Source organism: Sorex fumeus, unplaced genomic scaffold, assembly GCF_029834395.1.
Source record: "Sorex fumeus unplaced genomic scaffold, SorFum_2.1 ptg000044l, whole genome shotgun sequence".
NCBI classification, from domain to species: domain Eukaryota; kingdom Metazoa; phylum Chordata; class Mammalia; order Eulipotyphla; family Soricidae; genus Sorex; species Sorex fumeus.
In genome coordinates, this window is record NW_026606101.1 from 60,521,340 (window position 1) to 60,538,392 (window position 17,053).

At 39.3% G+C, this 17,053-nt stretch overlaps 1 protein-coding gene across 4 annotated transcripts in view; it reads left to right on the top strand.

Moving 5' to 3' along the window:
* Window positions 1–17,053, top strand: part of OPA1 (OPA1 mitochondrial dynamin like GTPase) — a 101,611-nt gene that overhangs the window by 49,574 nt on the left and 34,984 nt on the right. For all 4 annotated transcript variants that reach the window (XM_056121962.1, XM_056121964.1, XM_056121963.1 and 1 more), the window contains 9 exons: window positions 2,303–2,375; window positions 2,467–2,539; window positions 3,598–3,713; window positions 4,550–4,614; window positions 5,191–5,267; window positions 11,474–11,639; window positions 13,546–13,698; window positions 14,580–14,688; window positions 15,543–15,622. In XM_056121962.1, coding sequence (XP_055977937.1) covers window positions 2,303–2,375; window positions 2,467–2,539; window positions 3,598–3,713; window positions 4,550–4,614; window positions 5,191–5,267; window positions 11,474–11,639; window positions 13,546–13,698; window positions 14,580–14,688; window positions 15,543–15,622 — 912 coding nt within the window. The remainder of the gene's footprint in view (window positions 1–2,302; window positions 2,376–2,466; window positions 2,540–3,597; window positions 3,714–4,549; window positions 4,615–5,190; window positions 5,268–11,473; window positions 11,640–13,545; window positions 13,699–14,579; window positions 14,689–15,542; window positions 15,623–17,053) is intronic.

The window sequence follows — 17,053 nt, forward strand, 5'->3', positions numbered from 1 at the left end:
ATGGAGATTTAGTCCTGACCCACATACCTGGGCCTTGCTTGTTGAAGCTCTTGGTCACCGGGTTTCCATCTGGAGTAGGCAGAGAGACTGCACCTGCTCCATCTGGGGTACCCCGGTGATATTGACTCAGTATGGGGCCACTTATGAGAGAGATTATTCTGAATTTATGTCTCTCCTCAGCATGATCCCTTCTAGTTCTATCCATAAGGATTTCACCTTTTTATTTTATAGCTGAGTAGTATTTCATTGTGTATATAAACCACTTCTTTATCCAGTCTATTCTTGGATACTTGGGTTATGTATAGACTTTGGCTATTGGGAAGGGCTGATGTCCAAGATATTTAAAGCACTTGTAGAACTAAAAACAAAAAAATCAACCCCAATCAAAAATTGGGAAGACGAGATGAGCATACACTTCCTTAAAAACAACATACTGGTGGCTCATATGTATATGAAAAAATGTTTTGTATCACTTAACAACAGTAAATGCAGATCAGAACAACAGTGTGATAACACTTTACACTAGTGAGACTGGCACACATCAGAACAACCAGTGTTTGGAGAAAACTATTGGCAGAATGTTGATTGGTTCAACAACTTTGGAATGCCAGATGCCAGCAGAGCAAGCCGGCCTGTCTGGGGGCAGTGGGGCCTGGTCCTTCTGAGTTGGCTCTTTTCTGCTCAATCTTTGTGATTTTCACGTAGCCTTATTGTAAAGCCAAATTGGGGGGGGGGGGGGGGGTGCTGGAGGGAAAGAGGTAGAGGAGCGATGGTGGCAAATTCTGTGATTTCATGTCTCTCTTTCATTTCCGTCTCTAATACAATATTAATTGAAGATTTTTTTTATGCCGAAGATTTAGTATTGACTTAGAGATGTGTATTATCTTAGAGTAGGGTTCCTTTCTTCGTTTGTTTTATTTGGGGGACACACCTGGTGGTGCTCAGGGTTTGTGTCTGACTCTGTGCTCCAGCATGATTCCTGGAGGTGCCCAAGGGACTGCTTATGGTACTACATGGCAGGCAAATGAAAGTGTCTTAACCCCTGGACTATCTCTCTGGTGCCATGGGTTTATTTATTACTTTTTTAATTTGTGAATTATCGTATTGGTAATGTTCGGGTTTCATGTATGCAATATTTAAACACTCCATCCTTCTCCAGAGCATCAACTTCAGAGGATGCATTTTTATTATCTGTATTAATCTGAGTGGGCTTCTAGGAGGAGAAATTCTTTTTTTATTTTATTTATTTATTTTTTATTTTTATTAGTGAGACACCATGAGGTACAGTTGTAGACTTACAAATTTTTGTGCTTGAGTTTCAATTATACAATGATCAAATACCATCCCTCCACCAGTGCCCATTTCCCACCACCATGGATCCCAGTATCCCTCCCACCCCCCAGTCCCCCCATCCCTCTCTGCCTCTGTGGCAGGACATTCCCTTTTGTTCTCTCTCTCCTGTTGGGTGTTGTGGTTTGCAAAAGAGGCAATGGGTGGCCCCTTGACCACCAATCATGTTTGGTCTAGAGTCTACTTTCAGCATGCTTCTCCCATCCAGGGAGGATTAGGAGGAGAAATTCTTACATGTTTTTGTGATCCATCTTTGTATATAAATGCAAATTTTTCTAGGGACAAAGTACAGTTTTTCCAGTGTTTTTGTTATGTTTGGGAAAGGATTTTTCAAGAGAATTGAGAACTGCTGGGTCCAAATATTTCAAAGTAAGAAAGTAATTATAAACAGTGCAATTTGATAAGAATTTAGAAAAATTGAAGAACACAGGAAGACAGTAGTAGCTGTTTATAGCCTAACTGCCCAGTGCTGTTGGCATCTCAGCCTCTTACAGAAGCTGAACTTAAACCCTTCTAGCTAGTAAAGAGCAGAACTGAACTTTAAACTGAAGTCATGCTCCAAAGCGCTGCATATCATTCCAAGTTTCAATTTAAAATATTTTCTGGGATCTGCTCCCAGCAGTGCTTGGATGGGGAACATCCCTAGTCCTTTGGAAACAGTAGGAGCCAAGGGATCCTACTTGCAGCCCAGCCCAGCCCTCCAGCCCTCTCCTTGTTTGCATTTTCAGACCTTCTATTTTGATAATACCTTTTCAGTATAGTAAAATCTATTTTTAATAGAATTTGAAATATATTTTAATGCTCTTGTACTGATCAATATATTTTAAAGTAAACATGAGCATTTAAACATTTACAGACTAAGCGTACATTTGTTATTTCTAATTGTATATTAGACTTTTAAAGAATTACATAAGGCTCTAGCTCACATTTATTTTTCTCCTTTTAAATATAGATCCAGCAGATAATTGAAGGAAAGCTTTTCCCAATGAAAGCTCTAGGTTATTTTGCTGTTGTTACAGGAAAAGGTATGAATGCATGGGTACTATTGATTATTATAATTGAATTTTAGTTTTTCCCCAAATATAAGGATGAAAATTTACAGTCACCTCTCCCTAGGAAGCAGCTCTGAAAGCATTGAAGCTATAAGAGAGTATGAAGAAGAATTTTTTCAGAATTCAAAGCTCCTCAAGTAAGTGTCTTCTTTGAATATTGAAGGATTTTACAGTGAGAGTTTCCTTCAAACTGTTTGCATCTAAACATTTGTTGTATTGTTATTAGTTTAATAATTGATTTTCCAACATTGGGGTTTTTTGGTTTTTGTTTTGTTTTTTGACCACACCCAACGGTGCTCAGGGTTTACTCTGCACTCGGGGATCACTCCTGGTGGGACACAGGGGACCATACGTGATGCCGGGAATCAAACCCGGGTTGGTTGTGTGCAAGGCAAGTGTCCACCCACTGTATTATCACTATAGCCCCTCTAACGTTTATTCCAAAACAAGTTCTTAAGCTACTTAGTCATAATTAGGAGTAATCATCACATGTGACAGTAAATACTGTAATTAAACTGCTGTTTGGGATGTGTACAAACATAATGAAAATGTATATTAAATTATAAAAATGATTTTTAAAGTCATAACTCAGTTTTGAATATTGTATACATGTTTCTCTTAGAGTATTAAGGGAAGATGAGATAAGGGGTAGGACTATCAAGAATCACTAAAAAGATATTTATAGAAATGGAAGGTAAAATATTGAGAGACAAGGGAAAAAGCTAAAGGATAATTGGATCATATTAAAAATTTATACGTAGAGGGTTTCTTGAAATGGAAAAGTGTGTTTGCTTCTAGATTAATCAAATAAAATATCAAGATGGTTCTTACAAAGAATATTGATTTGTCTATTGTAAGGGTAGCTGATAAGTGTGTAAAATTGTACTATTTAGTGTGGTAGTGTAGTCACTAACTTTATGCACTTGTCAAATATAAATTATTTAACATTGAGCAAGATTGAAATTCATTCCTCAGTGATTCAGTCACATATTACAAACAAAGTTAAGTAACCCTGTGTAACTGGTAACCATATTGGATAACCCAGACACTAAATGATTGCTTCATCACAGAAAGTGTTATTGGATGGTGCTGGTATGTATGTGTGTGACTGTTCTTGTTCTGAAAAATCATTCTTAATCTTCAAATATGGTAGTAGTAGCATTCTCCCTTTTTTTCCCAATTTTGCTTTTTATAGGACAAGCATGCTGAAAGCACACCAAGTGACTACAAGAAATTTAAGTCTTGCTGTTTCAGACTGTTTCTGGAAAATGGTACGAGAGTCAGTTGAACAACAAGCTGATAGTTTCAAAGGTAAGTAGGATTTTTAAACGAAGCAAATTTAAACATTTTGTTAGCATCAGTTGGACCCAGTACTCCTCTTCTTGAATCATTCTGTTAGTTTACTACTAGATAATTCATAGAAATTTGGATGAATGCCATTTTGCGCTACTGTAAGTGTAGAATTTCCCAATTCAAAGAAAATGTTCCTTGGAGCCACCTGTGAAGTTTGGACGTACGGGTAGTTTGCAGGAGCATTTGGGACAAAGGTCCCACTATACTATACTATCGAGGACTCAGCACCCCCATCTGAGGGGAGAGAGAGCAGCTGTGGGGTGCCGAGCCTCCGTGCGCCCCTGGCATCCACTCCTCCTGAGCCCTACTCTTCCTCATCTATGAATTTGCTTCCATAGTGTTACTTGATGAACATGCACCTTTTTTTTTTTTTTTACATTTGGACATCCTACCTAGTTATACTAGATATTTCTGCCGCAACTCTCTGAGTGTGATTGACGATTATGCCCCTATTACTGAAAAGGAAACAATGCAGCGAGTGAACTTAGCCAATGACACACCCAGTTTCCTACAGCAACAGAAAAGAACTCAGAATTTGACCCTGTTGGTGTGATGCTAGCATGCCTGCTCCCGGCGGCTGGACTCAGCTGCTTCCATGTGTATTTGGGGGCTTGGATGTGGAGGAGCGAGAGTCACAGAGTGTAGAGAGCTCTGACCAAGAGGCGGAATTCTGAGAGATTTGAAACCCAGCGTGCTAGGGGAACACCCAGAAATTTAGCCAATGACAGCACTCAACCACTGCTTCAAGAAAGAGTGGGAATCTTTAAACTTGAGCGTCTGTCTTTCTTCCCCAGCAACGCGTTTTAACCTTGAAACGGAGTGGAAGAATAACTACCCTCGCCTCCGAGAACTCGACCGGGTAATGTCTATGTACTTCATGTGTTTTGCTTATATTTCATGTTTAACCCAACGAATTTCAGTTTATGAGAGAAATTGGGTAATCAAAATTGTTTTTGTTTTAACCATAAATAATTTAGACCTGTGAGATATAGTTCTCAGAGCGTTGTTCTCTTCTATAATTAAAATCTTTATTATGATTATTTAAAAATAATTTGGAAACATAGGCTGTTAAGACAAGTATTTAGAAACGATTTCTTCAAAGGTTTTACTAAGTTCGTGTAAAACTTCAGACTGTCATGGGACTGAATGTTGCTTTCTCTGACTTGAGTATCATTTGAAGTGTGTTGATACGTTAGTACAACGTTGCTATGTGAAAATCTTATCTGAAAAGAAAATGTTTTGTAAAAAACTACATTTAGAATTGAGGGAATAAGCAGGCAGTTCATCATTTTTTTTGACCTTCTCTGAATACTGGTACATTCTTAAGAAAGAAACCATGGTCATAGTTGCTTCAAACTTAATCTTCACCTGCTAATCTGTTAGAGGCCTTTAGTTAACTCTCAAAATTACACTAACCTCTATCTTTATTGCCTAGAACGAACTATTCGAAAAAGCTAAAAATGAAATCCTTGATGAGGTGATCAGTCTGAGCCAGGTTACACCAAAACATTGGTGAGTATTTGACCTTTTCTAAGAGAGACTTTATTCAAAGAATTATAATGAAATACTAAAGTATAGATTGATAAGGCCATGATTTATTGTAGCCTTGTAGCCTTGGCTCATCCACACCCCCCAACACTTAGTAAACAGGAAATAGAAGTATGTCTTTGTACAAAATTTAAACTTATGTTGTTGTCTGTCTAACCAGTTATATTTTTTAGGATGGTAAATTATTTGTTAAGTATCTTGAGAAGAGCTAATCTAAGAGATAGTTTTCTTCATGCTCTTTTTAAGTCTTCCTTCATTTTGCCTTTTCTTTATATTTTACTTAATGCATAAATTGTATTTCTGTAGACTAATGTAGGCCTTGTTTCATCAAGATATGACTTACGTATGTATCAAAGTGTTGGTCCTGGTTGCCCTTACTGAAGTAATCAGAAAATGCAGATATAGAAAGAAACAGTTTGTCTATTTTCAGGTTCTTGTTTTGGAGTAATGACAGTTGGAACTTTTGTAGCATGTGTCTAATATTTTATGTAAAAATCACCTTTCAAATACTATTTTTTTAAGAATCATACTTGAGAATATCTTTAATAGCCTTAAGTGCATCATTTTTAAGAATAGTCATGCAAATCCCTTTCAGAGCAAGCTATTACCTTCAGTTGGTGTTTTGATTCTGTTCTTGGGCCACACCCAGCAGTGCTCAGGGGCAGCTTCTGGCTCAGTCTTTCCTGCCAGTGCCAGGGATCGAACTCAGGGCTCCTGTATCCCGAGCACGCACTCAGCCTGTGGAGCTGTCTTCCTGGATCCTTCCGTTTATCTCTTCTGCAAATTTTGCCATGGCTTTGTAACCCAAGGCTTTGTACACTTTAACCATAGGCTTTATACACTTCATGCAGGTTATACAAAAATTTACCTTGACATCTTTGCAGTTGTATCTTAATTTAACCATCTCCTTTTGCATGGGTTATCTTCCTAATGAAATCTGTGTCATTTTTAAGAATTTGTTATTATTGATGTTATTATTTTGGCTGTTATACGTTTTTTGTTTGTTTGGGGGCCACACCTAGCAGTGCTTACTTCTGGCTCTGTGCTCACAGATCTCTCCTGGCAGGCTTGGGGGACCATATGAGTGCTGGGGATCGAATCTGGGTCTGCCATGTGCAAGGCAAGCATCCTACCCACTGTACTATCCTAGTACTATCACTCTTATCCCGACTGCCATTAATTTTATATATTTTCTGTACTTCTTGTGTTTGTTCATTTGAAGATTATCAGAATTTTACCCATACTGTAGTGTATCGTTCTTAAGCTTGAACTCGGTGTCTGGTTTTCCCCATCTGAGCACTTGCTTTTCTCTCCTCAAGCAATCAAAAGTTTTAATCTCTCTATTCAAAAGAGAGTTTTTGCTTTAGATATGCTGATTGACTAATCTGGTGTGTATGTAGAGTATAATTTGTTAGCTTTTTTTGTTTGTTTGCTTTTTGGGTCACACCCGGCAATGCACAGGGGTTACTCCTGGCTCTGCACTCAGGAATTACTCCTGGCGGTGCTCAGGGTACCATATGGGATGCTGGGACTCGAACCCGGGTTGGCAGCATGCAAGGTAAATGCCCTACCCACTCTGCTATCACTCCAGCCCCCAATTTGTTACTTTTTTTAAAGCGCTAGAGCGATAGCACAGCAGGTAGGGCACTTGCCTTGCATGCAACCGACCCAGGTTCGATTCCTCCATCCCTCTCGAAGAGCCTGGCAAGCTACCAGAAGTATTCTGCCCACACGGCAGAGCCTGGCAAGTTCCCCATGGCATATTCAATATGCCAAACACAGTAACAATAAATTTCACAATGGAGATGTTACTGGTGCCCGCTCGAGCAAATCAGTGAGTAACGGGAGGACAGTGCTACAGTGCAGTGCTACCTTTTTTAAAAAGTTGTTTCTGTTTTAAGCCAGTTCTATTGCTGTCAACCAATTCACTTTTGAAACTGCAAAAGATAGATGCATATGTGTATCCACACAGAACAAGTATGCTGCTACTTCCCTGCTAGGTTATTAGAAGTCAAGTAATTGGAAAAGTGATTTGTCAGCTACATTTACTAGTGCTGTTTATGGGAGATATATATACTACCTCTGAACTTTTCTGGTGTCCTTAAGTGAGATGGTCAGTTTGGGGAGAGTAGGTCTGAGATTCAAGTATGTCTACACAAAGCAATCCTTGAAGATCGGTTAGCACACTAGTACCTGAAGGGAGCTGTGAAGAGGCAGAGAAACCTCTGTTGCCAGGTCGCCTTTTGCGAAGGTGAAGGAGAGAACTGTTATTCTATCAACTTTTGGATCAGGTGATTCTGTCTCTTTTTTTAATCAATTTTCTTTTTCAGGCCCTATGACTTCAAAGATATACCAGAATTTTTTTTTTTTTAAGGCCCTCCCGTTGATCGTCGATTTGCTCAAGTGGGCCCAGTAACGTCTCCATTGGAGACTTTGTTGTTACTGTGTTTGGCATATCGAATACTCTCGGTAGCTTGCCGGGCTCTCCGAGAGGGGCGGAGGAATCGAACTCGGGTCGGGCATGTTGGCCGCTTGTAAGGCGAACGCCCTACCCGCTGTGCTATCGCTCCAGCCCATATATACCAGAATAGCAGTCCCTAATCTTAACTCTTTATGCCACAATGAATTCAACCACAGTATATCTAAATAAAGCATATTTTTTTAATGATAAAGATGATGTCTTAGTTAATATCTTTTTCTCATGTAATTTGTGGTGTTTCAGATAGATATCTAAAGTGATTGTAATCAGCTTTTTGTCACAGGACTGGTGGAACTCTATTTGGCAATTTTGAATCAGTGTTTTAAGCATTTAACGTTCTATCCTGATCACTTGTTATTCATTTGTGGACATTCTCCTGTACCTTAATTATAATTAAAAAAAATTATTGGGACTTAAGATTTGACATATGTTACATTATGGTTAGAAATAAGCCTCAACATTTCACACAGTACACCTGTCTTCAGAAATAACTTGTTGACCTTAAGCAAGAGATTTGGTATATCATTAACAAATGTGGTTATAGGCATAGGCATTTCTTTGTTGTACGTCATTGGGAATAAGGACTGGCTAAGTTTATAGAAAATACATGCTGGAAATGTTCTAATGTGTCTATGTGGTTTTTGATCAAAAGTTTTCCCTTTATTTTGTTGCGATTTCAGAAATAAAAAGTGTAAGCCTTGGAGATCAGTTGCAGGGATGGAGCACGTACTTTGATGCAGGAGCTCCAGGTTCCATGGACCATGTGGTCCACTGAGCCAGGAGTAACCCCAGAGCACCTCTGGATGTGGCCCAGAAAACAAACTGAAGAGCCAAAGGACAGAATTAATGTACCATTGAGTCTCATAATTCAGATCTGAGGAATCAAGAATTTGATACTACAAAATGAGTTTTCTGTTCTTTTCTTTTGGGGAGTTTTTTAAACCCCTTCTGACAGTACTCAGGGCCTACTCCTGGCACTGTGCTCAAGCGTCATTCTCAGAACTACCCAGGGACCAGTTATCTAGGAATCAAATCCAACTTTCCCACATTCAGAACATGTGCCCCGCCCTTTGAGCTATCTCTCCAACTCTATAGTCAGATATTTAAAGGATAAATAGGTAATAGTAAAATTTGTGGCAGGAGTATTGCAGAGACCAAAAGATAAGAGCTAGGAAGGTGTCACAGGTTGCTGTGGTTGAAGTTGAAATTGGTTACCTGTGGTTTGAGCAAAGAAGGAAGTAAAAGCCAGGAGCTAGTCAGATATATATTAAGGTCTTCCCGGCCATTTCCAGAAGTTTGGAGTCATGGGGAAAGGTGGGTATTGAAGATTAGGTTTAGATTTCCTTTTGGACCAACAAGATGTGCTCAGGGGTCCCAGGGGCCCTCCCAGGGATTCTCAGCCAACTAGCCCCACGTTTCACTGTGAGGGTCCGAGGATGTGATGCTGCTAAGATCCAGTGGCATAGAGGATTGCCCAGGCTGTCCTGGTTTGGCTTGGGGGTCTCCATGGTCATACCCAGTGAAGCTTGGTGTCCGCTCCAAGGCTATAGTTGAAATGCTCAAGTACCACTTGGTGCCAGGGATCAAACCAGGGTCAGTTGCATGCAGGCTCCCAGATTTATATTGTGAAAGATCTTTGTATTATGAAAAATCAACTACAGATGGAGGAAGCTCTAAGCAAAGGAGACAGCTGTCTGTTGAAATAATTCAGACAAGAATCCGTGGGGCTCAAATTTGAATTGTGGTTATGCAGGTGAAGAAGAAATATATTTGAGAGACATTTCTGAGATATCTAGAAAATTAAAGTGACAGGATTTATCTTCGAGATTTAGGTAATGGAGAAGAATAAATTACATAAAAAGGACCGTTAAACCTTGCCATTACATTGCAAGGAATTTATGAACACAAAGGTATCTTTTGACAAAGTTGAACACAGCATATTTACTGTTATTTCACTTAAAGGTATAAAAAAATTAAAGTTTATTTTTGCAACTTGGAATTACATACTATATGATTTTGACATGCAAAAATATAATATACTTTTTAAGTTTAGAAGAAGCATTTATAAGATAGCATACATAATGTCTGTCTAAATATGCAAATGCATATATTTATATAGGCATTTTAAAATGATTTTATGTAACCATTTTTTAATGATTAATTGAGCTGTAGCACTGTAGCACTGTCCTCCTGTTGTTCATCGATTTGCTCGAGCGGGCTCAGTAATCTCTCCATTGTGAGACTCGTTACTGTGTTTGGCATATCGAATATATCAGGGGTAGCTTGCCAGGCTTTGCCATGTGGGCGAGTACTCTCAGTAGCTTGCCGGGCTTGCCGAGAGGGCCGGAGGAATCGAACCTGGGTCGGCCAGGCCAGCCGCGTGCAAGGCAAAGCCTGGAAAGCTACCCGTGATGTATTCGATATGCAAACACGGTAACAAGTCTCACAATGGAGACATTACTGGCCTGCTCGAGCAAATGGATAAACAATGGGAGGACAGTGCTACAGTGCTACAGAATTGAGCTGTAGATAATGGTTGATAAATATGTTTGTATAATGTACTTCATTACCATAGAAAACAGAAGTCATTTTCATTTTTTGATTGAAATAGTTTTCTTTTTCTTATTTAAAGATATGTTGTTGTCCAAAAATAAAAGCTTAAAGGAGTGTGTTTAGTTTGATTATACATGTTTTATATCTTTACATTAGTCATGAGGTTTTGATCAATTTTACCTAGTGGTATTTTGTTATACCTGTGCTTTGTTCTATGATAAATTGTTAAAATTATACTAAGAATTTTCAGTTTTGGACTCTTTCACAGTTAGCACATATGGAGTTCTACAAGACAACTAAGCACATGAAAATACCCTTACTGTAATTAACCATTAATACTAGTCAGTGTAAATTAAAACCCCTATACAGTACCTCTACAAACAAATGAAAATGAGTAAGATTAAACGTTACTAGCCAATTGCTAGTAAGATTTGACTAAACTAGAACTCTCCTAAACTGCTGGCATATAAATGCTTCAGACATTTAGAAAACAGTCTGACAGTGTCTTTAAAAGTTAACTGTGCAATTGCCATATGATCCAGCCATCCCACTCCTAAATATTTGTACAAGAGGAATAATTCCTGTGCATGAATACCATAACAGCTTTTCTTGTAACTCCCCAACAATTGAAAATAACTCAGATGCCATGCAGGGGAATCCTATTAAGCAAAAATAAGAGAGAAAGAGAGATAGAGAGAGAGAAGGAACATGCACTATAACTACATTTGTGTAAAATTCTGTGAAGTATAAATGAATTGGCATTGACAGGAAGCAAAAGATCAGGCAGTTACAGCCTTGAGGAATAATGGACATGTCACCCTGTTGTTTGGGATCCTGCATAGTCAAAACCCTAAGTAACTTGCAACTTGTTGTTAGTTTATAAGACTCAAAAAAGCTGTCATTTAAAACAATATTACGGGGCCGGAGCGATAGCACAGCGGGCAGGGCGTTTGCCTTGCACACGGCCAACCCAGGTTCGATTTCCAGCATCCCATATGGTCCCCCGAGCACCGCCAGGGGTAATTCCTGAGTGCAGAGCCAGGAGTAACCCCTGAGCATTGCCAGGTGTGACCCAAAAAAGGAGGAAAAAATATTACATTTTAACTTGGGGTCTTTGAAACTTTTTTTTTCATTACAGGGAGGAAATTCTTCAGCAGTCTTTGTGGGAAAGAGTGTCGAGTCATGTGATTGAAAACATCTATCTCCCAGCTGCACAGACCATGAACTCTGGGACTTTTAATACTACAGTGGACATCAAGCTTAAACAGTGGACTGATAAGCAGCTTCCCAATAAAGCAGTAGAGGTTAGGATATAATTTAATTCAATGGGTAAGAAGCATTATCTGCAGGGAGCAGGAGCTGTGAATTTTAGGTTTTATTCCCATCACTGCCACTCTCTTTCATTGAGTCTTTCCTCCCCATCTCTATGTTGACATTACTCTCACTGCTGCTACTCGTCACTGTTGATACAAGAAGTGACTACTTAGTTAATGGGATGTTGTTCAGAGGGTTCTGGTTCTTCCAAAGAGAGCACTTAACAAAGCATGCAAACTCTGCTTGGATATGAAATATCTTTAACTTCTCTGGACAGCAGTTCCATAAAGACAGTTTAAATGGGTGTGATGTTTGATGAGTTGATTTTCTGCAGGACTCACTTATACTGAAATAATTCCCTGGTGCCCATCTGACAGGAGGTTAGGCCTGGGGTCATGAGGGAGCATATTTCTGTCTCTCAGGTATCTTGTTTCTGCCACTTCATAGTGGTGTGACCCTTGAGATAGTTGCTTACCCCTTCTGTTTCCTCACCTCTGCAACACATTTAATGCTGCCACGTAGGTTGTTCTAAGGAATATTATCTTTAAGAGTTAATATCTGAAGGTCATCTCTCTAAAATGCTTTAGTAATCCCTGGTGTCCAGGAGCTGCCCGGTCAGTGCCGGCTGCTGCCTTGATGGCCACCCACGCGGGCATCGGACTGAGCAGCCCGTCGTGCTGATGCTTCTCTGAGAAAGATTGCTCCGGCTGGGAGTGCCCTGTTCTTCATGCGAGGTTGTTCTCACATGCAAACAGGAGTGACAACTAGTTTTGGTTTTTGTCCCTTCTAACAAGACGTCAGTTTTCCCTGATTCCTGCGTCTTCTACCCCTTCCTTATCCTGCTCCTTCCTCACCCCTGTCTCCACTTGCCTGCAGCCGCTGGTCTTACAGCCCCCTCGCTCCCGGCCTGAGCTCCTGTTGCTGACCGCGCTCAGTTCTAGACCCACTTGTCCCTGGACAGAGAGCTGCGAACCCCTCGTTCCTAATCTGAGAGCAGCTCCCTGCAGTTCACTGGCTGTCCGAAGAGTTTCTGAGGCCCTGTCCCGTGAAAGGAGTTTCCTTTTCAGGCTCAGCTGCAGAAGTGGGAATGGTAGGGGCAGTGCTTGCGTCTCCGTCCCCTTTCCCCTTCGAACCTGAATATGGAAGCACGATTTGGAGGGCCATAAAGATCGATTTTAATCCTTGGGAAAGTATTCCTGGTAGTATAGTTGCCTTTATTTTTGTCAAATAATGAAGAGGATTAAGGGGAAAACAGCATTAAATAGCACATTTAACCACATGTAGATTTAACTCATAGTTACTTTGGACTTTGTTCTCTTTCACTGTTGAGATCATTAGGAGTTAGCTATAAAGTTTAATAGCACAAAGCTAAATTCATGCTTGAGCCTCTTGACGCACTGCTTTATATCTGCTGCAAGGCAAAGATATGAAGATGAGAATCATTAGGAAATTTTAAATGAAAGAAACATGTAAACTTAGATGTCATACAGGATGAAATAAGTCAGTATAAAGCAACGGACAAGCATGCATAAGGAGTGATTCTAACAGGCAGTGGCGTAGAAGCTTGGGTGACTGTTCAGGAGTTCTTAAAATTGAAATTTTATATGAAGTCTCTTAATTTTATAACCTTGTGTCTCAATTTTAATTGACATTTTTTTTTAACGTAAAATGCTGTGCATGTCTAGTAAAATGCATTAGGAGGCCAACCAAATCCATCCCTCTGGCTAGAGGGTGAGGTTCGGCCAGAGTTTCTATCAGCTGCCTGTTCTTCATGAATATTTTCTGATAAACTGGTTAGTCACATCACTTTGCCTTGAATTCATATATTTTTTAATGCTATATATTAGGTTAGAATAGATAGGGTCAATAACAGACTTTTTCCCCTTTATATTCTAGGTTGCTTGGGAGACCCTCCAAGAAGAATTTTCCCGCTTCATGACAGAACCAAAAGGAAAAGAACATGATGACATATTTGATAAGCTTAAACAGGCTGTTAAAGAAGAAAGTATTAAACGCCATAAGTGGAATGATTTTGCAGAGGACAGTTTGGTATGCCATTTGTATATTTATAATGCTTCATTTTTATTCAGCTTTTCAAACTGATTCTTGATTGTAGTAGACTATTGTTATGACTTCAAATTCGATTCTGAATTCAAAATGATGAAGAAAAAAATAGACGTATGATTTATAATGAGCTCTTTGACATTTTTCTGGCCTTCTAAAATCACGCTTCACTATTTCTTTCTTGCCTGTCATACCAGGAAAAAAGGTCAAACTTTGTAATAAACAGACTTCTATAAAAATCCACTTCTTGTCATCTATTAGCCATTCCATTGTACCCTAAGCCACAGATAACTGCTTCTCATTTTTCATTCTCTCTGGTAATGAGAGGAATTCGATGCATCCATTTTCAGTGGATTTGACTCATAAAGTATTAGGCTCATAAAATCATGACTAATAATTACCATATGCTGAATGCTTACCAGATGTCAGAAATTATGCTAGGTATTTGGGGAACGTTATTTTATTTACTTATTAAGCAGTCCTCTTGATTTTCATCTCCTCTTTTGAAAATGTAACACATAGGCCAGGTGGCCCAAAGACAAGGAAGAGATAACTTCTGACTCTAGAGTTTGCGTGTTGAATTTCATGTTGTTCGATGTGTAGTATGCTTCTCTCGCTCCCCAGCTGTATTGGAAATGGTCAGTTCATTCATGGGGCCTTGGAGAAAATTTCTGCTGTTGATCTTTCAGAGAGAAAGCTGACGAATAAGCGGGCAGATGGCAGGTCCCCTGCCTCTGCCAGGGAGGGACGGGCTCTTGTATTGTCTCAAGTGCAGCTGTTATTCTATGTATTTGCCAAGTTGCATAAAATTACTGAAATAATCAGACATAAATGAAACTCTCAGTTGTTCTTTCCTCATTCTTCAGAGGGTTATTCAGCACAATGCTCTAGAAGATCGGTCCATATCTGATAAGCAGCAGTGGGATGCAGCCATTTATTTCATGGAAGAGGCTCTTCAGGCTCGCCTCAAGGACAGTAAGTAGGGGCTGAAGGGATTGGAGTTTTGCACATTTTCATGGTGAAGGAGCCATCCAACTTGGGTCAACATTTCTGAAAACAAAATGAATATTTTCAAGCATTTGTCATGAATACTAGAGTTGTATGTTGTTTGAGATTGTTTCAGTCAGCTGCTTAGTAATCTCAAACCCTTCTGTACATTGTAATAATCTACAGCGCTATCATTTAGACTGTTTTTGTGTTTGTTGTACTTACAGGAACTTCTTAAAAATTTTTTCAGTGGGATGGGGAGCTCCCAGTAAAGCCCTGGGGTGGCCTCTCCCGATGATACTTTGCCGTAGGTAGAGAATAGGGGTCACCAGGAGCACCCCCAGAGCTGGGGCCACCAGGGCCATAGCTGGTCGTGGCCAGGAGCCATGCCATCATGCTCAGGATCTGATTCAGGGCCTGTGCTCCAGTCTTTAAGCTCTCTCTGTTCTCTACTAATGGGAACTTTCTAGACAGTTATACATTTCATGCAGTGTAAACATAATTTAATTCTTTTCACTTATTTTTGTTTGGGGGGGCCATGGCCAGCAGTACTCAACGTATACACCTGCCTTTGCACTGCTGTGCTCACATGTGGTGCTGGGGATTGAACCCAGGTCAGCCACCTGCAAGGCAAGCACCCTACCTGCTGTACTGTCGCTCTGACCCCATAATTAAATTCTTTTTTATATACCATTTCAATTCTACTTATTTTTCTTTATCTCAGTTATGTTGATAAAGTTCTTCAAAGTAAATACGAAAGCAAGACTATTTGTAATAAATATATATATATTTGGTAAGTTATAAAATTACCATTATATTCATATTATTCTTTTTTTTTCTAGCTGAAGATGCAATTGAAAATATGATAGGTCCAGATTGGAAAAAGAGATGGATGTACTGGAAAAATCGAACCCAAGAACAGGTAAAAATAAATAAATAGCCCAAAGGAGTCCTTGAACACTGCTGACCTAGACCCCCATACCAAGACTAAAGAATGTCAGATTCTACATCAGCCATTCTAAAATATAATGACTCTTTAAAATATGAACTATGCTACCATAATAAATGTATTTTTCAAGTAGAGTATTTTATTAAAAAGGAAGAGGCGAATAAACACTTCCTTTATTTCATATTCCTATTTGAGATTACAATGGTGATTGAGGTTACATATAGAAGGGGAAAATGATAAGCTTTTCAGAGGATATAGGAAGAATATAATTAGAGCAAATGATGTTAAAGGCTTCTTCTGTTCTTCCTCATTCTGCTCTCTTTAGATTTTTCCATTCATTCAAATGACTCATTTTGGGGGCTAGAGAGATAATACAGTGGCCCCAAGGGCTTACCTTGCATAGAGCCTGCCTTCCTCTAGTCCCCTGACACAGCCAGGAATAAGCCCTGGACACCACCAAATGTTCCCCCAAAAAAAATTATTCATTTATTTGGGATTTGCTCCAATATATGCAAAGTATAAAAAATCATGCAGGAAGTAGAATTATTATATCCACCCATTTACTGATCACTTTTAACAAAAGGACAACAAGCAGAACCAAATGATAAAGACAAGTTAAATAACTTTATAAATGAGTTTATAGAGGGGATATCCATAAAACATGGAATGCCCCACTTTCACCCCTTTTTATTCTTTATTGTTTGTGCTTTTTTTCTAACTCGCATTCAGACTTATTCCTGTTTGTCATGTTTTTATTCCTTCAATTTACAATTTTAAGTAGAATTTAGAATTAAATTCATAAAGTAATTTCCTTTCCTTTGTTTCTTCAATTAATAACATTTGGCAAAGGAGACTTAAGTGTGGATATCCTGAGAGAGAAGAAAAATTTTTTAAATTACCAAATGATACGCCATATTTTTGTTATTGTCTTAGCTAAATTGTATAGCAAGCATTCTGTTTTCTAATTTCATGCATTTCTTGTTTCATAAGTTGTCTATCAGGTGTGAGTCTCTTGTTGTATGTAGCATAGTCTTCCTCGCCTGTGTCTGTTGTGATTTCTGTTGGAAAAATGATCAGAAGGCTGAGGAGAAGCTGAGGAAATGCAGACTTAGTTGCTGGGTCAAGCCTGTCTTCAGGGAGCCTCAGCTATCTTGGCTTTAAAAATGGCAGTAGGAAGGAGGTCTGGCAGCAAAAAATTTCCAAGACACCCGTCAGAGAATTCGGACTTAGACACAGGAAGATAAAGCATTTGGGAAGAATGGTTGTAAAGCAGAGAAACTCCAAAGAAAAACAGTACCTGTCCTTCAGGGCTTAGTGAAATTAGGCATAGTGTGTCTCCCCAATAGGTGATGGCAGAGCTGCTAGTGGAAGTATGCTTTCAGCAAATAATTTCTCTGAGAGAAA